We start from the raw sequence: 25,696 nt of genomic DNA, 5'->3' as shown, positions 1-25,696 counted from the left end.
ACCCCCTGCTCACGCAGGAGACCTGTACTAGGGATTCGAACCGCCGAACTGCCGACCTTTCTGATAGACAAGCTCAGTGTTTTAGCCACTTGAGCCACCTAGTCAGGCTATGTAAAAAAGACAGGGTCTTATTTTTGGGGAAACACGTTAGACAAGATCTTGAAAGACGTAGGACTCTACTATCCGCATCTACAATATACTCTGGGAACTATTAGAGAGGAGCCATATTCATCCTCTTTCTATCACACATAATATCTGGGCTGAGTTGCCTCTTATTCTTCTGGATTGTTGCACCCTCTCCCTCCTGAGGATCCACCTCCTCACTCTATAGTCCATCATCAAGTCTCTGATTGGCTACTGTGGAAAATATGAGAATGGACTAGCTCGTTGTGTTTCTCAACCTTGGCAGCTTTTAAGATGAATGGACTTCAACTCATGGCTGGCTGGAGAATTCTGAGAATTCTGGGAATTAAAGCCCACCCAAAGTTGCCAAAGATGAAAACATAGGACTAGATCAGTGATGGTTAACCTTTTTGGTACTGAGTGCCCAAAGCGTGTATGCACGCACGCATGCCCGAACCCCCAAAATGCAATGTGAGTGCCCCCTGCGCATACAGCTCATCCCCTGCGCATGCACCCTGCCCCCCCCCACGCATGCGCCCTGCTCCCTCCCGTGCCCCGTTATGGCTTCCAGGTTGGTGCAGGAGGCTTTCCAGGCCCAAAACGGGGCACGGGGGAGGGCTTGCATGGCACCTCCGCACCCCGTTTTGGCTTCCAGGTTGGTGTGGGCGGCAGAAATGGAGTAGAAAAATAGGGCACACGGGGGGGGGAACCTGCAGAGATTGGGGAAGACCCCACCTCCCCATGCATGTGCAGTGAGGCGGGGCTGGGGCGATGGCTGGTGTTGTGGCTCCAGGCCCCCCCCCCGGGCCTCGCCCCCTGCCAGAAAGTGACTCAGAGAGTGAGGGGGAAGGGCCGTCAAGGCTCCCTTCTGCAGGGCTGGCCTTTCTGGCTCAGCTCCAGGAGCCAAAGGCAGGCCAGGTGGAGGAGGTGACGAGGCCTCTGTCTCCTGTATCTTCCCCCTGCCCAGGCAATGCTTCCAGACCCAGCTGTGGACAATCAGTCCTGGTTAGATCCCAGATTTCATAGACAAGAGAGGCGGGAACACAGAAGAAGGGTTGGAGCAGGCCTAGAAAGTGCTGAGTCACGGAGCCACACCCCACAGGGTATAAAAGCAGGAGGGGCTGCTCTACTACTTTGTGACAGACAAACCAAACTGACTGGAGAAAACTTGAGCTGAACTATTTGACTGAGCATTTGGCTTGGATTGCTGTTTGTTCCTGACTTCCTGGTTGCTCCGGTAACGAGCTTCTGACACGCCGGCATCAAGGAAGATAAAAGAAAACCTTGGCAGACGCTCGCTGGTTTGCTGCCAGAGCTGATAGCTGCCGTGGACTAAATTGCTGGCTAATTGAGTCAGTTCATGTGCCTCGCGGACTGAGGTGGGGGGGCAGAACAGCTGGCGTACCACCTGTGACACACGTGCCATAGGTTCGCCATCACGGGACTAGATGAACTTCTGGGCAGGTCCAGAGGCCTTTGTGTCCTTATCCTTACAGAGCCGTGGTGGCGCAGGTGGTTAGAATGCAGTACATGGGGCTAACTCACTGCTCACTCCAGCAGTTCAATTCTGAGCATCTCAAGGTTGACTCAGCCTTCCATCCTTGTGAGGTCAGTAAAATGAGGACCCAGATGGTTGGTGGCAGCATGCTGATTCTGTAAACGGTTTAGAGTGGGTTGTAAAAGCCCCGTGAAGCGGTATATAAGTCTTAAGCGCTGTTGCTAACTTTACCAAGTTCTTGAACAAAACTCTTGAACTTATGTAATCAATTCTTCCCCATTATCTCCCCTCACTGCAGGGCTGTGAAAAGACCATGGATCTCCGTGACCTGCTCAATTACGCGATGCTCATTGTCTTGGGTTTTGCCATTGTGAAGGTATGTGCAATTGCCAAGTTTGAACCTGCTTTTCAGTTAGATCTGAAAGAAAAAAACTGCATGGCGGACCCCAAATGGTTCCAATCCACTTTCAATCCGAATGGCCGCCTCTTCTCGTTCCCATCCTGATTTGGGTTTGTTGGTTTGTTTGTTTTTTAAAAAAGGAAAAACAACAAGCCTCAAAATTGGCTGTTTCTGTCCAAATGGTGTCTAAGAATTTCATAGACGGTTGCTAGAGAAACATGGCCTGATCCTGCCAGTCTCCTCTAATGTTCTTTTGATTCTAAAGGTTTTTGTCTTTTCGTTTCCTCAATTGAAAACTCCACCCTCCAGATTAAGTGGAACATTCCAAGGGCTCTTATCTTCCCTTCGAATGCTTAAGCAATAATCATCCCGTTATATTTCTATCTCTGCCTTTTCTAGCTTAGTAGGTGTCTTTCCAGGGCCAATTACGAAATTGATTCATTATTTGCTTGGATCTTCCCTTATGAATAATTATACACAGCCATAATCCACAAACAGCCAGTGGTTTCTTTAAAAAACAACAACCCAGAAGCACAGAGTTCATGCAGTATTTACTTTATAAACCAGGCCACCCATGACCATACTACATGTAGCTATGGCTTGCTTAGTCCTGGTTGTTGAATAAACTGTAATGGACTGAATCCAAACAGTACATGAGGCCACAAACCTACACTAAAACTACACTATGCAATAAGCCAAAACGAAGCGAGTTATGGAATCAACTCCACTATTAGATTGTTTGCATCTTTACTCTGGACCTGCAGGGAAGCAACAACAACAAAAAAAGACTGTATAATATTTTGCAATCCAATTTACTGCCTTTTGATTGATTTTGAAGAAGTGGGTGGACAATCTGCGTCCCTCCAGACATTTCAGTCTATGGATCCCATTGAGCACTTCTGTGGTACAAGCCCTTCTGTTGTTTTATTATGAAGCTGCAAACATCTGGAGAGCACCAGGTTGTTTAGCTCTGATGATGTGGCCTGTCAGCCATCGAATCAGATGAGGAGGCAGTGTGGGAGTCAGAGTCAGCATCAAGGCAACCTGAGAGCTCCGAGGGGGAAGAGGGAATGGAGCTGGCACAGAGAGAGAGAGAGAGAGAGAGAGAGAGAGAGGGGCGGAGCCTGGGCCATCCATCAGCCCTCAGAGGGTGAGTCAACAGCCCCCAGATCTGGAGGTGACTGATGAGGAAGAGGAGGAATAGCTGGGTCCAGTACCTGACGCACAGATGCACAGAAGGCAGAGGAGAGGAGAGCAGTGGAAATCTGTGGGCTGATCCTTGGGAAGGAAGAGCCACAGCTGCTAACGAAGCCCCACCCTAGCTCTGGGGATAAAAGGCAGGGGGCGAAGGTGAATAGATGTGGCAGACAACTATTCATCTCCCTGCTGGACTTGTTAGCTTGAGGTGAAAGAGAGAGAGACTTTTTGCCGGGGCTACTGGCGCTCTTAATAAAGGAATCATTGATTTAACTACAGAGGGTTTGTTGTGTTCAGGGAGCTGGGTCAGAACACCTGAGTTACAACTACCTTCGTATTCTCCAGTCGGTTCCCCACTTGATGTGTTGCGCACCAAAGATTGTGCTAACTGGAATGGATAGAGCATATATAGGGAGTCCTTGCCTTATGACCGTAAAGGAGTCTGCCCCATGGTTGTAAGTGGTGATGATCATAAAACAGGTCACTCACATGACCAGCCTGATTTTACAATCTTTTATGTAATGATAGTTAAGTGAACACCATGGTTGTTTAGCAAACCAGTTTAGCCCCAAACTGGAAGCAAATGGTTGCCAAGTACCCAGCATGTGGTCACATGACCACAAGACACATCTATTTATTTGCGCAGGACTGGACTAGAATTTTTAAATTTTAAATCTGGTTTTAATGGGGTTTTATTATTTATATTTCTATTTTAAATATTCGGCCTATTTAATAAGTTTTTTAAATTAAAGTTTTATTCTGTATATATTTATGTTTTATTTGGCTGTAAACCGCCCTGAATCCCTAGGGAGATAGGGCAGTATAAAAGTACGAACAAATAAATAAACAAATAAATAAATAAATGACTGCAGGGGAGCATTAGAACTTCAAATTGACATAGTGTAAGCCGCCCTGAGTCTTCAGAGAAGGCTAGATATCTAGATATGAGCCAGCAGTGTGCAGCAGCTGTTAAAAAAGCCAACACAGTTCTGGGCTGCATAAACAGAGGGATAGAATCAAGATCACGTGAAGTGCTAGTACCACTTTATAATGCCTTGGTAAGGCCACACTTGGAATATTGCATCCAGTTTTGGTCGCCACGATGTAAAAAAGATGTTGAGACTCTAGAAAGAGTGCAGAGAAGAGCAACAAAGATGATTAGGGGACTGGAGGATAAAACATATGAAGAACGGTTGCAGGAACTGGGTATGTCTAGTTTAACAAAAAGAAGGACTAGGGGAGACATGATAGCAGTGTTCCAATATCTCAGGGGCTGCCACAGAGAAGTGGGAGTTGGGCTGTTCTCCAGAGCACCTGAGGGTAGAACAAGAAGCAATGGGTGGAAACTGATCAAGGAAAGAAGCAACTTAGAACTAAGGAGAAATTTCCTGACAGTTAGAACAATTAATAAGTGGAACGACTTGCCTTCAGAAGTTGTGAATGCTCCAACACTGGAAATTTTTAAGAAAATGTTGGATAACCATCTGACTGAGATGGTGTAGGGTTTCCTGCCTGGGCAGGGGGTTGGACTAGAAGGCCTCCAAGGTCCCTTCCAACTCTGATGTTATGTTATGTTATGTTAAGGGCGGGAGGATATAAATGCAAATAAATAAATAAATAAATCTAGGTTGTGGGTACCCCCCCTCCATAGAGCTCAGTTGGAACTTCAAACAGTTGCTAAGCAACCAGTCATAAATTGAGGACTATCTATAATCCAGAATATCTAGAGCAGGGGTCACCAACCTTTCGGACCTCAGGGACCTCTAAATTCATAATTTTAAATCCTGTGGACCACTAATATGGATTTTTAAAAAAGAAAAATAGTATTTCGTGCAATATAAAAAATGCAAATAATTTTTCTGTGGATCACCAAAATTTTCTCACAGACCACTGGTTGGTGACCACTGATCTAGAGGGCACTCAGAAGGGCAAAACTGAATTTGATAATGAAAATTAATAGATGTGGAAAGAGTGTTAACCGTCAGATTTGAGAGAAGAGCAATCTATTTTCCAACTATAAATTCTGTAAAGATTGCAAGTATTGGGTCCTTCGTGCTCTCTGAGCTTGATAGCTTTCTTATAGGCATTTCATTACCGAACTAGGTAACATCATTAGTACTACCTAAAACTAAATCCCAGAATCAAAGAGGCCACGGAGTCGGAATGGGTGGTAAACATGTCCAGCCATTCACTATCTACTGCAGAACACAATATTTTACAGAGAGGCCTCCACTTCAATACAGGTGATGCTAATCAACTAAAATTCTAGAAGGAACATTTAAAACCAGTAGCCCTGATGGTGTTACCTAGTTTGGTAGTGAAATGTCTTCAAGAAAAGCTGCCAAGCTCAAAAAGGATCAAGGACCCCACAGTTCAACTTGACTTGACTTAAAAATATTCTCTTTGTTACTATGTACGCAGACTGAAAGATTAATTACAGGTGTTTGTTTGTTTTTCATTTCAGTTTTTTGGAATGCTTAGGATCTGCATGTTGGCCTGCAAGACGGAAAGCCAAGGGTATCAGTCCCTGAGCACCGGAGTCTTTGCCTGACCAAGAAATCGAGGACTTTTCCTTTTGGGATCTCCATGAACAAAAATGGAAAAGAGTAGAAAGCATTAGCCTACTTTTTATGAAATCCCAAAGGAGATTACACTGGCTTTCAGAAGTCATATTAAAGGTGGTTGGCATTAACATCCTGATAAGCCTGAGATTTGTCAGATATCGTTGAAATTAAGGTGCCCTTTTTAAAACAGCAGATGGAGACATTCACCAGAAAAGGCAGACCAACGCCTGCGATTCCAGTGGCTGATATAATTTGTGAATCTATCCTTGAAGAGACTTAAAAGAAATTATATTTCCCTGATTGGCTGGGCCATTGGCATATGGTAAAGAGCTAGGTGCTTATAGCAAATCTCTAAAATCCAGTGGAAAATAGCTAAACGTTAGACATGTTGAAATCCACTCTGAGATAAATGTTGAGAATATAGCATGCCTTGGATTGAAGCTGGATTCTTCTCCCAAGAAAAGTTGCAGGTATGAATGCTGACAATTTCTTTTACTCTAGACTGACATTTTCTAGAGTAACTTGAGAGATTTAGACATAGGCAGACTTTTATCTGGGAGTGACCAGCTTTTCTAACAGAATATCCATTAAATGTCTGACCGTATGAATTCTTTTGCTCTTTTGCTTGAGTTAGGTCAGAAATGCATATAAGATTCCATTTTTTTTTAGCTCATGATGAATTCTGGTGGTAAAAGTTCTCCCAACTGACAATTCATATAGGGGGAAGCGCAATAAAGTTGTAACATAATCCCTAAAATAGGCTTCAGGGTGTCCAACATTGGAATGTTTAAAATTTGTGGACTTCAACTTCCAGCATTCCCCAACTACCCATATTTGCTGCAGAATTCTGGGAGTTGAATTCCACTAAAGTTGCCAAGGTTGGACACCCCTGTTTTAAGCAAAGAAGATACTGTGCTGTAAATATCAATCATAGCCTTATCTCTGGAAAAATATATATTTACTCCTTGTTACCACTGCATCCTTAGTTCTGGTCTGTCAAAGCTAAGTACAATTCCCAGCTATAAATTTGTTGCGCTACAGAACAAAATCAGAGTTGCAAGAATCCTTCAGAAGTGATGGATTAATTACTTATTCCCAGCCACATCTGCACAGAGTAATTACCGTATGTATTCCTGAGACACCGGGTTACAGAAGGCCGATATAGGTGTATGTGGTTTAATTTTTTAGTCTTTATTCACTGGATGCTCCAGTTTGAATACAGTCTATTTTTGGTCCCAATAATCCAGTATGCACCGCAGTTGAGTAAAATTTCAGGATGTACCTGGAAATATATTAAAAACATGATGCTACTTTTATTCCAATAACAGCTGAGCTTGATATTATTCTGCATTTTTGGACGGCATTAAAACAATTTCTCCAGATGAAGGATGTTGACTTGCTGGGGCACAAACAGATGTATTCTTTATCTTTTGTCTTCTTGTTTTTGTAAGCCACGAAACAACTTATATAACATATGTGTTGCTGGGGGAAAAAGCAGTTTTGGTTTTTCAAACTATTTCTCTTTAATTTTTGAGTGTTGTAATGGCTACTTAGATTACATAAAGAGCCTCCTGAAACCTTAAATAAAAACTTCAAAAAAAAGTGCAGTATTTTATTTTATTTGAAAATATAAGGAGAATTGAAAAAGCCAAAGTGTAAAATAAGTAACACAAGGATACTAAGGTATTTTAGTTAAACTTTTGATAACTTCACAAAACAACTTGGAAAATATAGAAGGACTTTGCCAGTGTCCTGCTCTGAAATTATTATTTTCCCCCCAATTTTTAATACATGTTCTGGGTTTTTATCAATACATAAAATGACAAAATACTCAATGACTTTTCGACAATTTGCTCTGGAATTCACCTACCACATACAATAAAGTCTCCAAGATGAATTTAGGTCATGACTCCACTTACAGTTCCATGGAGCTGGCAGTATGGTGGTGCTATGTAATTGCTACCTTCTTGAATTTTTTTAAAAAATATCCCACTCTAATTTTGAACTCTGGAATCACTTGGTGGTCTCCCATCCAAGTGCCAATCAGGCTCATCCCTCAAAGAGTTTCAGAATCTAGTCAAGATCTGCCAGGAACAAATGATGAGAATGACAAAAGAAAAGCCAAACTATCCTATTACAGCAAATTCCTGGATCTTCTCATTTGTTTGCTAAGATTGTATTCATACAACCCATGATTCAACCAGTCCTTATGCTTGAATACTGGAACAGTTGCATTTTCGAAAGTACCAGAAGGCAAGGCAAGAAACAATAGATGGAAAGTAATTGAGGCGAGAAGCAACCTAGAACTTCCTTACAGTGAGAACAATTAACCAGTGGAACAGCTTTGCCTTCAGAAGTTGTAGGTGCTTCATCACTGGAGGCTTTTAAGAAGAGACTGGACAACCACTTGTCTGAAATGGTATAAGGTCTCCTGCTTGAGCAGGGGGTTGGACTAGAAGACCTCCAAGGTCCCTTCCAACTCTGATATTCTGTTATTGGTCAGTATTCCTGCCATGAAGTACAGGCAGTCCTTGACTTACAATTATCAAGAGAGGCAGTTGTTAAGTGAGTTTATGCCTCATTTTATGCCTTTTACGCCACAGTTGTCAAATGAATACTGCAGTTAAGTGGATCATATAGTCTTAAGCAGATCTGATTTTTCCCATTGGCTTGGCTTGTCAGAAGCCATCTGGGAAGATTACAACTGGTAATCACATGACCCCTGCAACTGTCAAATACATGCCAGTTGGCAAGTGCCCAAATTTTGATCATGTGACCATGGGAATGGTGCAATGGTGTGAAAACTGGTCATAAGTCACTTTTTAAAGTGTTGTAACTTCAAACGGTCACTAAAGGAATGGTTGTAAGTCAAGGACTACCTGTACTCCCATTCCACTTTATGGAATTCATGATCTTGACCATACAACAATTAGCACAGAGGGCCAGCACCTTGTGTAGAGAATGCATAGATTCATTATAGCAGTGTTTCTCAACCTTGGCAGCTTTAAAATGGTTGGACTTCAATTCCCAGAATTCTCCAGCCAGAGCATGGCTCTGGGGAATTCTGGGAGTTGGTCCATCCATCTTAAAGCTGTCAAGGTTGACAAACACTGTACTTAGGCATATTTCTAATGGACTTTTTGCCTTTTGGCTGGTTTTTCTGGCATGTTTTTTTCTGCCTTCACCTAGGGTCTGCAAACTTGGCTCTTTTAAGACTCGTGGACTTCAACTCCCAGGGTTCCTCAGCGAGCTTTGCTTAAAAGAGCCAAGTTTGCAGACCCCCGACCTAGGACATCTAACTGGGCTGCAGAAATGAGGACAATCATGTGAGGACAGGAATTGCCTGTTTCTTTGCTACCGTCCAGATCAGCATTTGGAGGTTAGACTAGAAAAACCTCCAGGCTCCCTTCCACCTCTGTTACTGTTTTTAAAGACGTATGGACTTCAACTCCCAGAATTCTGCCGACTGAGGAATTCTGGGAGTTGAAGTCCATTCATCTTAAATATTTACAGCTTGACAAGTCTTATCGCTGATTGTCTGAAAGCGCAGGAGGAAAAACTCCATCCGAGCAAAACTTTAAAGTCTACCGCAGGGGTCTGCAAACTTGGCTCCTTTAAGACTTGTGGACTTCAACTCCCAGAGTTCCTCAGCCAGCTTTGCTGGCTGAGGAACTCTGGGAGTTGAAGTCCACAAGTCTTAAAGGAGCCAAGTTTGCAGACCCCTGGTCTACCCTATTGATAAAGCTGCTTGTCAATTCAGATGCAAACCCCCTTAGTTCAAATTAAGGACCTAGTTCTTAATCCTTCTCTTTCCAACAGTAAAATCCATCTCCCTCCCTCTCCAAGTATGACGATGCTGCGCGGCTCTACCATTTCTATCTCCCAACACTTGTGTGCCGCTCTATATTTCTCGTCAATGGCTAAATGCCTCACTATTCATATATGAGTGGCTAAACTGTGTGCTGCTCTATATTTCTCGTCTATGGCTAAACTCGTCACTCCCTCCGAGATTGGGAATGAGCGGGGCAAGCCTCCGCGGAGAGACGACCGGAGTTCTCGCGCGATTTGAGATGCTCAACCGCTTGGGCGGGTTGTTTGAATGAGAGCGAGTCGCCGCTGGACTGAAATTTTTGGTTTTGTGCAGCTGGTGATCGTGGACATGGAAGAGGACAAGGCGGCATTGGATTCTCCCGGTGATTCTGAAGGTGAGATCACGATGGCCTTTATGTCTTTCTTTGGAACACAGTTTAAATAGTATTTATTAACAGTTTATTAACATTTATTTATATATTTATTCTATTACTCCAGCCGCCCATCTCAATCAGTGACCCTGGGAGACTTAAAATTCCAAAATTATAATAAAGTTTAATATTACATTAGCTGAAATAAATACATATTTAGTATGTAATGATTGTTATATTTTGCATTATTATAAAATTATTACATTATGTGTTATTGCTATTATACCGCATTATTTTTATAATATGGAATTAACTTCTATTCATGTGTGTGTGTGTGTGCATACATACAAACCCTGCTTCCCTTTTAGTATTTTTGGAACTGGCTGTGATTCTTTTGGGAAATTAATAATAGTTCTAATAAAATACAACCATGTGTTGCTAGTAAAGAGATCAATTGTTCTTCGTTTTCAACTAAAGAATGCTTTCATTTTTATTTTGGTCTTATGATATTAAATATTTCTGCTATTTATTTGTAGGCAGATTTGTAAAAATATTTGTATCCTTAGAAAAGTGTGAAAATGTTGTGCAAAAAGTGCCATTATAATAATTTAATTCTAATTTTTATATATTTTTATAATACTTTTAAAACCATTCCTGCCTTTGTGTTCCCTCCACCTAAGATATTAAACATTTTTGTGTCTATTGCAAATGGGTAAAAAATACTTGTTTTTCTTACAAAGTGAAAATGTGTAAAACAACATTAGCTATTGTTACCTTTAAAATTGAACATTGTTTCCTTCTTCTTCCTTAAAGCAAGAAATTGGGATACAATTTCTTCAAACTTAAATGACTTATGCTTTCATCTCAACTCCAAGATCTCAAATATCAAAAAGTCACTTCAGTTGAGAAAAATAGGTAAGAACATTTCATTTTCTTTAGGGCAGATCTGGTGTTTGCAATAGTGTTTTGTAAATTGATCTGGGAGTCTGTTGGGAACGTATGCGTGGAAAATGCCAGTCTGATAAATATACTTGCAGATCATTTCATTCCCTTTGTACAAGACATAAGCTATGCAATTTACTGCCATCAAAGGTTGCGGTGTTTGCCAATTGAGATATTTGTACAATCAGACTGAACAATTATATGGATAATTAATGCTACAATAATTCCTGAATCACAGGAAGAATATCTTAAACAACCACAAAAGTGTGCCTGCCTTCCTCAATGCATCTGCATAGTCACTGATGCCACATTTTATTTATTTATTTGTATCCCACCTTTATTATTTTTGCAAATAACTCGGAGCAGCAAACGTATCCAAAACACACCTTCCTCCCTGTTTTCCCCATAACAACAACCCAGTTACTCTGTGGTAAGATGGGCGGCCAATAAATTTTATAAATTAATAAACCTTGTGAGGTGTGTTAGGCTGAGAAATGTGAGTAGCCCAAAGTCACCTAGAGGGCTTCCATGGCTAAACTGGGACTTGAACTCAGGGTCTCCTACTTTCCAACCTGATGTCTTAACCACCAGACCAAACTGGCTCTCAAATGCTGGCTCATGTTTTAGCTAATTTTATAAAGCTCTTTCTTAAATGACAGGCATCAAAACCCATAGAAGTATTAGTGAAAGTCTGACATCATCTTGGAGGATAGCCAACAACAGTTATAGAAAGAATGAAGGATTTCAGATTATGAAGGAGAAGACTTCAGAAAACAATTCTCAGTACTAACATGATGAGGAATTGGCTTGTGTTCAACAAAACTGTTCAGCAGTTTTGGATTAGACCTACATTTACTTTACTTAGTTGAGGAAAGAGGCAACCTAGAACTAAAAAAAAATCCTGACAATTGATCAGTAGAATGGCTTGCCTCCAGGAGTTGTGAATGTTCCAGCAATGTTTTTAAGAAGAAATTGGGCAGCCATTTGTCTGAAATGGTATAGGCGGATTTCCTGCCTGAAAGGGGGTTGGACTAGAAGATGTCCAGGGTCCTTTCCAATGCTGTTTATTCTGTTCTGTTCTGTTCTATATTCCATTCCAGTTTTTCCATGTTTTGATTGATCTTCTTTATTTGTAGACCAGGATCCATCTTTGAAGACAGTGCTCAGTAAGGTAGTCCACGAAATGTTTCTCTTAAATAGCCTCCTCAATAAATTGGAAGAGGAATGTCACCATCAGAAGAGACTGCAGAAACAACTCAAGGTACTAATGACATTTGGTGCCTCAGAACCACAATAAAATATATCTTCTGAGATGAAGGGGGCCTCTACAGATGTTAAGCATCTGAGGCAAGTATTGTTCCACTTGCCTACATTACATCAATGGTTCTCAACCTTTTCTTCACCACGGACCTCTTTAAATACCTTTTGTGGCCACAGACTCCCAATACTCAAGATTTAAATCATAACATTTCTTCAAGTCTTTGTGGACCCTCTGTGATGACATCGCAGCTCCCAGGGGTCTGTGGACCACCAGTCAAGAACTACTGTATTTACATTATTCTAGAAAATTGCTATAGTGTCTTCTTCAGCAGAGGACCAAGAGTTATGAATTAATCCTAACTACAGGTAGTCCTTGACTTACAACAGTTCATTTAGTGACCATTTGAAGTTACAACGGCACTGAAAATAGTGATTTATGACCGTTTTTCATGGCTCTCATTGCAGCATCCCCATGGTCACGAAATGAGATGCTTGGCAACCGATTCCTATTTCTGGCGGTTGCCGTGTCTTGGGGTCATATGATCAAAATTTGCAACTTTCAGAAAAGCAAAGTCAATGGGAAAGCCAGATTCACTTAACAACCATGTTACTAACTTAACAAATGCAATGATCCACTTAACAACAATAGCAAGAAAAGTGGTGAAATGTTTCACTTAGCAACATAAATTTTGGGCTCAATTCTGATCGTAACTTGAGGACTACCTGTGTTTCACTCTTAGCTGCAGAAATGTGTTTGGAGAATTGTTTGTGGTCTGTAGTACTAAAAGCTACTTCTTGTGGCAACAGAATGAAGTTCCCTGCATAAGGTACCTTGAGTTCCTGAAAGATGGGAAATAAATCTAGTAATCAAACTATTTACTAAATCTGCACTATTGTTAATCTTCTCATTGTTCCCATCACCCATCTCCTTCCACTTATGACTGTAACTTTGTTGCTTGTATCCTTATGATTTATACTGTAATTGACTGTTTCCTGATTGCTTAATTGTAGCCGATGACTATCATTAAGTGCATCATTAAGTATTAAATTTGTACCCTATGACTATCATTAAGTGTTATAAGTGTTGTACCATGATGAAGGTATCTTTTCTTTTATGTACACTGAGCATATGTACCAAGACAAATTCCTTGTGTGTCCAATCACACTTGGCCAATAAAAAATTATATTCTATTCTAAATATGCAAAAAGTAAACAAAGTGCACCTTATTTAAACTTAACTCAGAGTGAACTAAAATAAGATTTGCACATTAGCTAGAAATCAACAGAAGCATCCAAGTTCATGGATTAATGCAAGATAGGTTGGAATTTGTATCACTAGTATATTTGAAGTAATTTCATTAGGCATCATAAGAATCCTATCACAGTATTTTGATGTGAAAATAGTCATTATAATATTTTGAAAACAAAAATTTTAGGGAGGCCCCTGGATTTTTCCCCATGCCCTAAGATATCATTTTGCTTTCATTTTTCCTAGAGTGTTCTATATTTCTTTCTATGTATACTTACTGTATGAGACCTCTGAAGTAGATTTAGCTTCACCATTTCTGAGTTGGCATCTCGCAAATGAGAAACCAGCTGGTCTACTTGATTTTCTCCATGTTCCAAATGACCGTCAATATCTAATAATCCAATCTTGTGCACTGATATTTCTGATTTCAGGATCTGCAAGACTCGATGGAGAGGGACTACCTCGAAGCCCAGCGTCTTGAAGAAAACGTGCCAATCTACCTTCCCCGAGCCACACAAGGCAGGTCTGTTTCCTGTCAATCACTTTAGTTACCAAGGTGCAAAAGAGATATATGTACTATGAAGAAATAGCCGGTGTCTTCACGTTTTACAATCGGACTGAACAATTATATGGAGTATCAGTGCGACAGTAATTCCTGAATCACAGGCAAGATATCTTAAACGACTACAAAAGCGTTACTGCCTTCCTGTTTCTGCTTGGTTGCAATTTGATGCCATATTGTTTTATTTATTTGTAACCCGCCTTTATTATTTTTACAAATAACTCAGGGCAGCAAACATATCCAACACATCTTCCTCCTCCTATTTTTCCCCACAACAACCCAATTACTCTGTGGTAAGACTGGTGGCCAATATATTTTATAAATAAATAAACTTTGTGAGGTGTGTTGGGCTGAGACATGTGACTAGCCCAAAGTCACCCAGATAGCTGTCATGGGACTTGAACTCAGGGTCTCTTGCTTTCTAGCCTGATGCCTTAACTGCTAGACCAAAATGGCTCTCAAATGCTAGAATACATAGAAAAGATATGTAGAAAGTGGAACCAGTATGTGTTGTGGTCCACCAGTAGCCTGCGGAGCTGGCAACTGAGTCGGACAGCGATGAGGCTGGGGAAGGCCAAGATGAGGGCTCTGCATCAGAGGCTGAGGTGGGGCCAGGGCCATCGGGGAGTGAGGTCCGGACTCCAGAGCCTCCAGAGGCTGACAGTAGTGAGGCAGAGGGACAGGAGGAGCCTGTTCCTAATGCATGCATGAGAAGAGCTGCCAGAAGGCAAGAGCAGCTAAAGCAAAGAGGACGACTTGTGAGTAGGGCCAAGAGATGATTGGCCCCATAAGGCTTAAAACAGACCAGCAACGGTGTTTGGGCTTTGCTAGAAAACAATGTTGGTAGCTTCATCTTCTTGAATTTACTTTTGTATCTGTGACTTCTGAACGTTTGCCAAGAAAGGCCTTTGGCAGTTTGCCTAATTGGACCAAGGTTTATGATAGGACTGAGGAATTTGTGTTGGGAGGGATTTGCTTTAATTTAGTTGAACTACGCTGGGAATGAAGTAATTCTCAGTTATTCGAAAAAAGTTGTTTTGGTTTTTTTCACTGACTGAGTTTCCTACTACCTACTTGGGCCTGGGTCACAACAGTATGCTCCGTCCCATATTTGGGTAGATCAGGTTGCCCTGATAGACCGGTCTCACCAGAAAAACACATAGAAAAGATATCGTTGGAAGAGGCTTTAGAACAGGGGTGTCAAACTCAATTTCACTGAGGGCCGCATCAGAGTTGTGTTTGATCTCTGGGGTGGCCGGGATGGGTATGGCCAGTATGATGTCACTCGTGTTGGGGAGTGCCTGGCGCATGTTCTGCCAGTGAAAACGGGCTCCCAAGCTCCATTTTTGGCTGCGACGGCCTCCTGCAACCCTCTCCAGCGAAAACAGAGCTCAGGGTGGCCACACGTGGCCCTTCCAAGCTCCGTTTTCGGCTGGGATAGCCTCCTAAAACTCTCTGCAAGTGAAAACGGAGCTGTGGGGGGCACAGTCCTCACAAGCTCCGTTTTCTCTAGCAGGCATAACGGGCCTATTCTTCGCTATTTCCAGGGTGACTCCACGGGCCAGATCTAAGCACCCGGCGGGTGGGATCCAGCACCCCGGCCTTTAATTTGACACCCCTGCTTTAGAAGATGTCTAATCAAATCTGTTACTCAGTTCAGTAGTTTAACAAGTGCAGTGACTCACTTAACAACTGACATGGTTGTAAAGTGGGGCAAAATTCACTTAACACAGGGGTCCTCAAACTTTTTAAACGGGGCCAATTTACGGTCCCTCAGACTGTTGGGGGGGGGCGGGCCGGCTGAGTAGGCGTGGCTAGGTGGCCATGTGACTGGGTGGGCGTGGTCAATTTAGCAGTCCATTTTGCCTCTGTCCTTCCTAAGGTGTACTTGTTGAACCCAAGGCCTCTATTTATTTAATAAGACACCCCCTCCCCAAGGGAAAAAGAGGACACAGTACAACAGCAGCTTCAGGCTTCTTAAAATAGGCCATTAAAAAAAGAATAAAACAAAGAGGATTTCCTTCAAAATAACTCCTGGTGATATGGTTCAGAAGACCACACAACAAACCAGACTGAGAACTGCACCAATTAAGACTGCAAATAAAAACCCCAAGATTTGGGAAAAAGAATCACTCTAAAATCCATTAGCATTGCATTTCTCTGAATGCACCATATATCTTTCTCTTATGTGTTGTAAATTGATTTCTGATGCATTTAACTTCTGGAATTATCTTTTGTTACTGCTTCCAGGAATATTAATCTGCATGTCTTATTTTATTTAAAACGAACAGATTTCTAATTATATAAACCTCATTGAGATTTGAGATTGTCTGTAGCCAAACACAACCCCCACCGATTTGCTCTCTCACACACACCAATCTGCTTTAAAAGGTAAATATTATATATAAAGTAAATGTTACAAGCAATACCTTAATGCTGATTAAATTTAAAAGAGGCCAAATCAGGAGGACTGATCAGAAACACTGATTTTCCACTCCCACCCCCTTTTTTTCTGAATCCAAGGGAAAAAGCTCCCAGCCCAGAAACAGTGCTCCCAGAGCTGGAGAGCTGCACTTGCAGTAGAATAGGAAGAAAAACCTCGGGACTTTAAAAACTCAGGGAGAGCCCCCCCTCCACGTGGCTGCTTCTGAACTAATGAAAGCTACTAAACTGAGCAGGGAAGCTAGTGTGGGAGATCAAATGCCAGCCAGTCGATGACAGTCCTGGGGATTTGGGTTCCCCTTTTTCTTCCTTCCATTTCCAGTGAGCGGTAGTTTGCAGGGTCTAAAATTTACTTTCCTTTTCTGCCTTTGGTTGTGGTCCGCCAGCAGCCTGCGGAGCTGGCAGCGGAGTCGGACAGTAATGAGGCTGAGGAAGAATATGGGCCAGTCCTGAAGGCTGGGGAAGGCCCAAATGAGGGCTCTGCTTCGGAGGCAGAGATGGGGCCAGGATCATCTGGAAGTGATGTGCGGACTCCGGAGCCTCCAAAGGCTGACAGTAGTGAGGCAGAGGAACAGGAGGAGCCTGTTCCTAATGCATGCATGAGAAGAGCTGCCAGAAGGCAAGAGCAGCTCAAGCAAAGAGGACGACTCGGGAATAGGGCCAAGAGATGATTGGTCCCTCCCATAAGGCTTAAAAGACCAGCAATGGTGTTTGGGCTCTTTGTCAGAAAACAACGTTGATAGAATTGCTCTTTGTCTTGCTGTATTTATTTCTTGTCGGCGTCTTCTGCTTTTGAACTTTTGTCAAGAAAAGCCTTTGGCAGTTTGCCTGATTAGACCAAGGTTGATGATAAGAATTGTGTTATGGAGAATTTGCTTTGATTTAGTTTGGACGACGCTGAGAATGAGTTAATTCTCAGCTGTTCTAATAAAGTCTGTTTGTTTTTGAACTGATTGCGTTTAAATACTACCTACTGGGGCCTGGGTCACAACACTTTTGCCCGCATCCCAGCCAAGGAATGCTGCTGTTTTTGCTGCCTCCCCACAAAAAGAACCTCTCTTTCTTCTTCCTTCCTTCCTTCTCATCTTCCTTCCTACTTTCCCTGCCTGCCGCCTTCTCATTCCCATCTGGTTCCAGAGTTTGGCAGTGCTGCTGGTGGCCGTGCTTACCGCCACTCTGGCGTTCCCACGCGGGGCAGGGTGGGGGCGGTCCCAGTGAAAGGGAAACCACACAGGATGTAATGCTGGGCCTTTTTGGCATTCCTGGTTCCCAGAAGCCTTCCGCCAGCCAAAAAGGACTGCGTTTTTGGCCTCTCCCCCACCTCCAGTAGGTCCCTCCTGTGCTTGGCTGAAGGGTGGGACCAGCGGGTGGGCGGGGCAATGTGGGCGGGACAGCCTTGTGGTCCCATGCGGGCCGGATTAATGGCTTCAGCGGGCGGTATCTGCCCCGCGGGCCGTAGTTTGAGGACCCATGACTTAACGCATGTCTCACTTAGCAATAAAAATGTTGGCTCAATTGTGGTTGTGAGTCCAGGGCTACCTGTATGTGTTGTTCTTTGCTAGTACGTTTTCCTCAGAGGTGAGGCTTAGCTCTCAAAACTAACTCTTTATACTATTTGCGAACATCAAAGAAACCTATTCCTTTGTCGATTAATATTTCTTGGACAATTGGCACTTGAGCATTTTCTTTTTCTTGGCCTTTTGCAAAAGAATTCTGTCTCTGCCACGAAAAATGCGGCGAAATCAAAGAAAATTGTATTGTTTTCCTTGTGGCTAATACCAAAGTTGATGGGATTAAGTGTTATTTATAGTTGCTGGCCTGGTCACCTTTTGATGGGCTCTCTTCGTTATGCATTGCAGTTCGACAGGCGTACCTCTAAAGGGGAAGGAACCGTGCAAAGCCGAGGAGAATAAACCTGCAAAGAAGTCAGCCAAAATCTCCCAGTGCATCAGAGAAGCACCCTTCATAACGGACACGGAGTTTGAGAGCGTTCCCTCGTGAGTAAACTGCAAACAGGAAAGTTAATCTGGTGCTTGCTATTATTGTGCTGGATCTGAACCATCATAATGACCATAATGAGTTCTAGTTCTGCCTCAGGCATGAAAGCCATTTGGGTGACTTTGGGACAATCACCAGGAGACTGTGAGTTCTAGTTCTGCCTCAGGCATGAAAGCCCTTTTGGGTCAATCACCAGGAGACTGTGAGTTCTAGTTCTGCCTCAGGCATGAAAGCCATTTGGGTGACTTTGGGTCAATCACCAGGAGACTGTGAGTTCTAGTTCTGCCTCAGGCATGAAAGCCATTTGGGTGACTTTGGGACAATCACCAGGAGACTGAGTTCTAGTTCTGCCTCAGGCATGAAAGCCATTTGGGTGACTTTAGGGCAATCACCAGGAGACTGAGTTCTAGTTCTGCCTCAGGCATGAAGCCATTTGGGTGACTTTGGGCCAATCACCAGGAGACTGTGAGTTCTAGTCCCGCCTTAGGCATGAAACCATCTGGATGATTTTGGACCAATCACTAAGAGACTGGGTTCTAATCTCAGTTTAGGCATGAAAGCTGGTTGGTGACTTTGGGCCAATCACAAGGAGACAGTTCTAGTCCCGCCTTAGGCATGAAAGCCATCTGGATGATTTTGGGCCAGTCAATCTCTCTCAGCCCAACCCACCTCAAAGGGTGGTTGTGGAAAGAAAGAGATTGATATATGTTATATCTAACCTTATATTTTGTTATATTCATCGTCTTAAGTTATTTATAAACTCCAGATAGCCGTTGACTGACGATCATAATTGAGTCCAATGTTTGCATTGCTAAGCCTGAGTGTTGTTAAGCGAATTTTGCCCCATCTTACAATCTTTCTTGCCACAGTTCATACGTGAATCATTGCAGTTAAATTAGAAAAATGGTCATTAAGTGAAACTGGCTTCCCCATTGACTTTGTTTGTCAGAAAGTCACAAAATAGGATCACATGACCCCAGGACAGTGCCACTGTCATAAATACGTTGCCAGGGGTCTGGATTTTAATCACATGACCATGGGGATGCTGCAACGATCACAAGTTACCTTCTTCAATGACGTTATAATTATGAACAGTCGCTAAACAAATCCTCTTGGAAGTTGACGACTACCTGTAATAAAGGTGGAGGGGAAAGTGATAAATTAATTGTGGTTAGGGGATTATGGGTGTTGAGGTACAACATGTGGACTTCCAAATGAAATGAGGCAGCTTTGGGATTGTATAATGCGCCATTCTATCTGATTTTCTTTTCCTCTATATCCATAAACGTAAGAATGAGGAAAAGTCTACGGTTAATGTGCAGTTGTTACACGATGAAAACAAGGGTGCCATTCTTTTGTCCTTATCCTGGTCCCGTGATGGCGAACCTATGGCACGTGTCCCAGAGGCGGCACATAGAGCCTTCTCTGTGGGCACGCGTGCCGTCGCCAGCTCTTCTTCTGGTTTCCGCCGCACACATGTCCTGAAGTGCCAAAAAACGGCCATTTTTCAGGCTGTTTTTGGAGCTGAAGATGGCCCTGAAGCAGCCTGAAAATGGCCAAAAAAACTGTTGTGTCTTGCCCGCTCTCACAGCAGCCGGGGCCTTCTTATCTGCTCCCGAACACGGAGGAATGTATGCCTCCCGGCCCCAGTCCTGGCTCCATGCCCAGACAAGCTGAAGAGGAGGGGGCACCTCCCGGTCCCAGCCCTGGCTCCATGCCCAAGCAGGCTGCAGAGGAGGGAGCACCCCCCGGCCCCAGCCCTGGCTCCATGCCCAGGCAAACGGAGCAGCTAGACCCCTCCCCCTCCTCCACAGCATGTGAGCCTGAGGAAAGTTTATTTCCAACAGCTGCTGATTGGAGTGACCCTCGCATCAGAAGACTGGATAGGTGGAGGCAACAGAAGGAAGGGAGGGGCAGGCCTTAATGAGTGCTGAGTCATGGAGCCACACCCCATGGCCTATATAAAGGATCTGCTTTCTGGCAGTCTCTGAGTCAGGCAAAGTAGAACTTATCTTGCTGAAGTCACTTTCTGGTCTCCTGCCTGCTCTGAGGACTTTGCTAGGACTTTGGGCAGAGCTGCAGAGGCAAGCCTGATTCAGATTTCCCTGACCCGGCCGTCAGCGGAGGAGTGGGACACGACAAAAACAGACATGCGTGCGCTGGCCACCTGGTCTTCAGGTCTCTGGCGCACACGCATGCACAGACATTCCAGTTTGGGCACTCGGTGCTGAAAAGGATCGCCATCACTGTCCTAGTCTAACTGTTGATCTCGAGCCCGAGGGATATATTTTGTTGCTTCTTTAAAATATAATCACCTACAGAGTAGCTCAGGGGTCACCAACCTTTTGGACCTCAGGGACCACTAAATTCATAATTTTTAATCCCAATAATATGATCTGCTTAATGACCGGCTGGGTGGGTGTGGCTAGGTGGTCATGTGACTGGGTGGGGATGTCCAACTTGATGTCACTCACGTCGAGGGGCGCCTTGACGGCCTCTATTCTCCCCTCCTCTCCCAGCCACTCCTTGCCTGCCTGCCCAGGCTCCTTAGGGCCTCAACAGGAGGCAGTTGTTGGAGCTAAGCAGCCACCATGAGAAAGAGTTGGCAAAACAGCTGGCTCAGTTCAAATTGGATCTGATTGAGAAGGAGGCCCAGCAGAAGCACCTCGCTGAGGACTACAAGCATAGGCTTTCCAAGCAGAGGGAAGACCTGCAGAAGTGCAAGACCAGGTACTGGCGCCTGGAGGCTCAGTGGGCTGAGATGGTCAGCCAGTTCCAGGCCATGATACAGTCCCACTGGAACAAGGCCCTCCAGCTCTTCGCCACCAGCGGTACTTCACTCCAGCCTTTCCCCAAAGCCCCACACCAGGAAGCTAAAACAGACCCCAAGTCGGAATTTCTGCTCCCCCTCCACCCTGTACAAAAAGACCCTGAAGGGGGAGACTCTGCAGTAACAAAAGTGTTCATTGCACGTATCCGGCACAGGGGCTGTAGTTTGAGAACCCCTGATTTAGTGCAATATAAAAAATGCAAATAATTTTTCTGCGGACCACCAAAATTTTCTCACAGACCACCAGTGGTCCAAGGATCAGCAGTTGGTGACCGCTGGAGTAAGCTGATATATTTAGCCGCATGTGATTAAGTTGTGTTTTGTTGCTGAATGATTCAGACAAATAATCGGATCCTTGGTCAATTTTGGGGGGGATGACAATAAGCTCAGAAAGCAGCCAAATCAATAGCACTCTTCTCAAATGTGCCTCAAAATGTCATGTGGGCAAAAAGATAATACAGTGGGTGACTCAGCCATGACTCAAAAGCCAGATTCGATGAGTGATCCTTAATGGCTTGATTGGCGTCTCACAAGGCCCTATTCTGGGCTCACTGAGTTGTTCAGAGATAGTACAAAGCTTGATTCACGTAGACCAGGGTTGTGAGCCAGATTTGCTTAGATCTGGCCCACAGGGCCAACCTGGAAACAGCAAAGGACCGGTCCACGGTGCCTCTGCCACCAAAAACAGAGCTCAAGAGGGCTGCGTGCCGCATTTTCACTGGCAGGGGGTTACAGGAGGCCATCACAGCCGAAAATTGAGCTCAAGAGCCTCCTCCTGGCAGAGCGCTCGGGCCACCACTAGTGACATCGTGCTGGCCACACCCACCCCGAGGTCAAACACAACCCTGATGTGACCCTCAATGAAATCGAGTTTGACACCCTGACATAGACACTGATGCATACCTAGGCTGCCAAAGGGTAGAGGGGTAAGCGTAGGTTGAAGATGTTTCTATATGAGAGTTGTGTTCTATTCCTTGGGCTCACTGCCAATATTATACACTTCAATGACGCAGAAGTATATCATTTAAAGTTGGCTAAGTTAATAAGGTCCGACTGATAAATTTTTTTGAAGACGTTTCGCTTCTCCAAGAAGCTTCTTCAGCTCTGACTGGAATGAAATATTCCTTGCAGACAGCTGGTCATTTGCATTCTTTTACAGAGTCATTGAGGCCACTTGGAGGTTTATTGTGTCCTCAAGGTCACCTGAGTAGTGGAAGTGCAAATGTTTCCTGTAGTCTGCAATTTTTCTGGAAATCTGCGCATACTCCCACCCCATTCGTTCATACTTCCGCACTGTGTCCCTAAGGACACAGACAAACCCCCAAGTGGCCTCAACAATTCTCTGAAAGAATGCAAATGACTAGGAGTATTCAAGCAGTATGAACCATTCCCCAGCATCCAGTCAGAGCCGAAGAAGTTTCTTAGATGAGAAGTGAAATATCTTCAAAGAAACCAGAAAGTCCAGTTGCCTCTTGAAAAAACACCTTTGGGACAACCATGACCTGGATGACTGAGAATCTCCACAGACTGTGTATGTCATTCTCATATTGCATCCGTCCTTTGGAAAACACGCTTTCAGTCTTACTGTTGTGGTCCGCCAGCAGCCTGCAGAGCTGGCAACAGAGTTGGACAGCAATGAGGCTGAGGAAGAACATGGGCCAGTCCTGGAGGCTGGGGAAGGCTCGGATGAGGGCTCTGCGTCGGAGGCTGAGGTGGGGCCAGGGTCATCTGGGAGTGATGTGCGGACTCCGGAGCCTCCAGAAGCTGACAGTAGTGAGGCAGAGGAACAGGAGGAGCCTGTTCCTAATGCATGCATGAGAACAACTGCCAGAAGGCAAGAGCAGCTAAAGCAAAGAGGATGCCTCGGGAGTAAGGCCAAGAGATGATTGCCCCCTCCTATAAGACTTAAAAGACCAGCAATGGCATTTGGGCTCTTTGTCGAAAAACAACGTTGATAGACTTGCTCCTTGTCTTGCTGTATTTATTTCTTGTCGGCGTCTTCTGGTTTTGAACTTTTGCCAAGAAAAGCCTTTGGCAGTTTGCCTAATTAGACCAAGGTTGATGATAAGACTGAAGAACTGTGTTATGAAGAATTTGCTTTGATTTAGTTTGGACTATGCTGAGAATGAGTTAATTCTCAGCTGTTCTAATAAAGCAATCTGAACTGATTGCGTTTAATACTATCTACTTGGGCCTGGGTCACAACAGTTACTTACATTAAATTTTGTTCTTCTCCCCTGAAGGTACATGAAAGGGCGTCTGACATGCAGCCACGTGAACGCGGTCATTGCAGAGATCAACAAAGCTGTTGCTAGCAAATACAGCATCATGCGCCAACCTCTCAAAACCATGGCGAACCCAACCAGGAACCTCTACTTCCGATTCCAGGAAGAAGAGACCAAAGACACAAAAGGTAAGTTGTTAAGTGAAGTGCACGTCTCTAAATCGGGGGTCCCTGAAGAGGTTGTAGAAAAAAATGCTTTTAAAAAGTTAAAAAAGAAAAGAAAAGTTGGCCACGCCCATCCAGTCACATTACCGCCACCACCAAGCCACGCCCACAGAACCGGCAGTAACAAATTTTGCATTTCACCACGGGGAAGAAGGCACCATTTTTTTTTGGTCAGTCCTGTATCAGCTGTGAAAGAGTTCTTCTACGCTTGGGAAACTTCACTCTGTGACCAAAGAATAATCGATTAAAGGCTGTGCCATCATTCCTACAACAAGATGAAAATTATTGTGTTTCTATGTTACAACTGAAGGAAAATCTATATATGGGAATATTTTCTGAAACTGACCAAGCGCTCTTCTTTGTATCACATCATGGTGCAGAAGAGCCTGGGATCGCCAACCATTTTCAGCCCTTAACAAGACTCTTTAGAGATGGCCAAAGAGAGCATAGCCACAGCACTTAGATGTATATACTGCTTCATAGTTCATTACAGTCCCCTCCTAAGTGGTTTACAGAGCCAGCTTATTGCCCCCAGCAATTTGGGTCCTCAGTTTACCGACTTTGGAAGGATGGAAGGCCGAGTCAACCTTGAGCCAGTCAGGATTGGACTACTGTCTGTGGGCAGAGTTAGCCTGCAATACTGCATTCTAACCACCGCGTCACCACAGCTCCTAATGCAATTGTGGTAGATACTTGTGGCCAATACAGGACCTCCAGATGCTTTCAGACTGGGTTTGCGGTGTGTGTGTGTATGCCCCCCCCCCCAAATCAGGGGTGAAATCTAAATATTTTCCCTACTGGTTCTGTGGGCGTGGCTTGGTGGTCAGGTGACCCAGTGGGCGAGGCTTGGTGGTCAGGTGACTGAAAGGGCATGGCCAATAATAATAAAAATAATAAACAAAGTATACAAAACTTGGGAGCACACCGGTCTACCTTCTTTAAAAATAGAGGCACCAGTCTACTAGCCGCCTACAGTGCTGATCAGCTGTAGTGCGGCCCTTTGAAGTGCCGCAGCAGTCATTTAAGGCCGTCTGCAGTTATATCACCACTGAGAGCTTCAGGGACAGAGAATAGGAACAGCGAGGCATGGGCGGTGGGGGTGGAGGCAGGGATTTTTGCTACCAGTTCTCCGAACTACCCGTCCCTATCGCTACCGGATTGTGCGATCCGGTCCGAACCGGGAGCGTTTCACCCCTGCCCCAAATGAAACCTTGTGTCTCCCCAGGTGAATATTTTATTGTGGAGGCTGATATCGAAGAGTTCACCCAGCTGAAGGCTGACAAACGTTTTCACAGTATCCTGACAATCTTGCGACATTGCCACCGAGTGCGAGAAATCCGAGGATCCCGACTAGTCCGCTATGCCATCTGCTAAAAATTATTGGTCACCCCTGTTTTTCCCCTGACAATGCTGATTCTTGTTTTGCTTCCTTCCTGCCACTATTATTAGAAAAGATGGGTCGGCATTAGTAAAATGTTTGTTGTGGGACAAAGATTTTTTTAGCTTTTTGCCGTGGTGAAGGCAGAGGAACCAATATCACAGCTTTTCCTGCCATCTCCTCGTTCCACTTTAATTTTCTACTTGGTGGGTTTAAGACATTTTAATTCGGCAACATGAGAAGCGTCATAGATGAAGCGTTTGAAATGTGATTCCCTCAAAGTCTTTGGAACTAGAACTATGGAAGTTGTTTGTTGCTAATAAATCAGAGAAGGAATAAATGTGCAAAAAAACTGTGCTGGCTCGTATTTGGGTGTGAATGAGAGTTTGTGGAATCACAGTGTCTGTTCATGAAAAAAACATTGGTGTAGATTTCTTCCCAAAATAGATTTTCAGCATAAAGTACGGATGGGCTGCTAGGGGTTCGCAGGGGCTCAGGAGAACCTCTAGCTAAAATTCTGTGCAGTTCAGAGAACCTCCAAATCCCACTCCTGGCTGGCCCCGCCCACCCCTCCCAGGAGTCCCCACATAGCCTGTTTTGGATGCAGGTAAGTGCAGGGTGTG

The 25,696-nt window shown here is 44.0% G+C and overlaps 2 protein-coding genes across 3 annotated transcripts in view; both read left to right on the top strand.

The window, feature by feature from the left end:
* LOC131192116 (tetraspanin-36-like) overlaps positions 1–6,476 on the top strand; it is a 37,735-nt gene extending 31,259 nt beyond the window's left edge. The window contains exons 6-7 of the mRNA XM_058170953.1: positions 1,920–1,997; positions 5,683–6,476. Of these exons, the coding sequence (XP_058026936.1) occupies positions 1,920–1,997; positions 5,683–5,769 (165 nt within the window). The 3' untranslated portion in view covers positions 5,770–6,476. The remainder of the gene's footprint in view (positions 1–1,919; positions 1,998–5,682) is intronic.
* Positions 6,477–9,868: 3,392 nt separating this feature from the next.
* Positions 9,869–25,408, top strand: SKA1 (spindle and kinetochore associated complex subunit 1). Of its 2 annotated transcripts, XM_058170951.1 has the most exons (7): positions 9,869–9,987; positions 10,777–10,878; positions 12,042–12,166; positions 13,846–13,937; positions 18,278–18,415; positions 23,490–23,659; positions 24,921–25,408. In XM_058170951.1, the coding sequence occupies exons 1-7, from the start codon at positions 9,882–9,884 to the stop codon at positions 25,067–25,069; spliced, it is 882 nt and encodes a 293-aa protein (XP_058026934.1). In that variant the 5' UTR covers positions 9,869–9,881; the 3' UTR covers positions 25,070–25,408. The 2 variants fall into 2 exon arrangements, with proteins under 2 accessions (XP_058026934.1, XP_058026935.1); XM_058170952.1 differs by lacking the exon at positions 18,278–18,415.
* Positions 25,409–25,696: the final 288 nt, after the last annotated feature.

This window comes from Ahaetulla prasina, chromosome 2 (assembly GCF_028640845.1).
Source record: "Ahaetulla prasina isolate Xishuangbanna chromosome 2, ASM2864084v1, whole genome shotgun sequence".
Lineage (NCBI taxonomy): Eukaryota > Metazoa > Chordata > Lepidosauria > Squamata > Colubridae > Ahaetulla > Ahaetulla prasina.
Note: the sequence above shows the minus strand (reverse complement) of the source record. Positions and strands in the feature narration are given on the sequence as shown.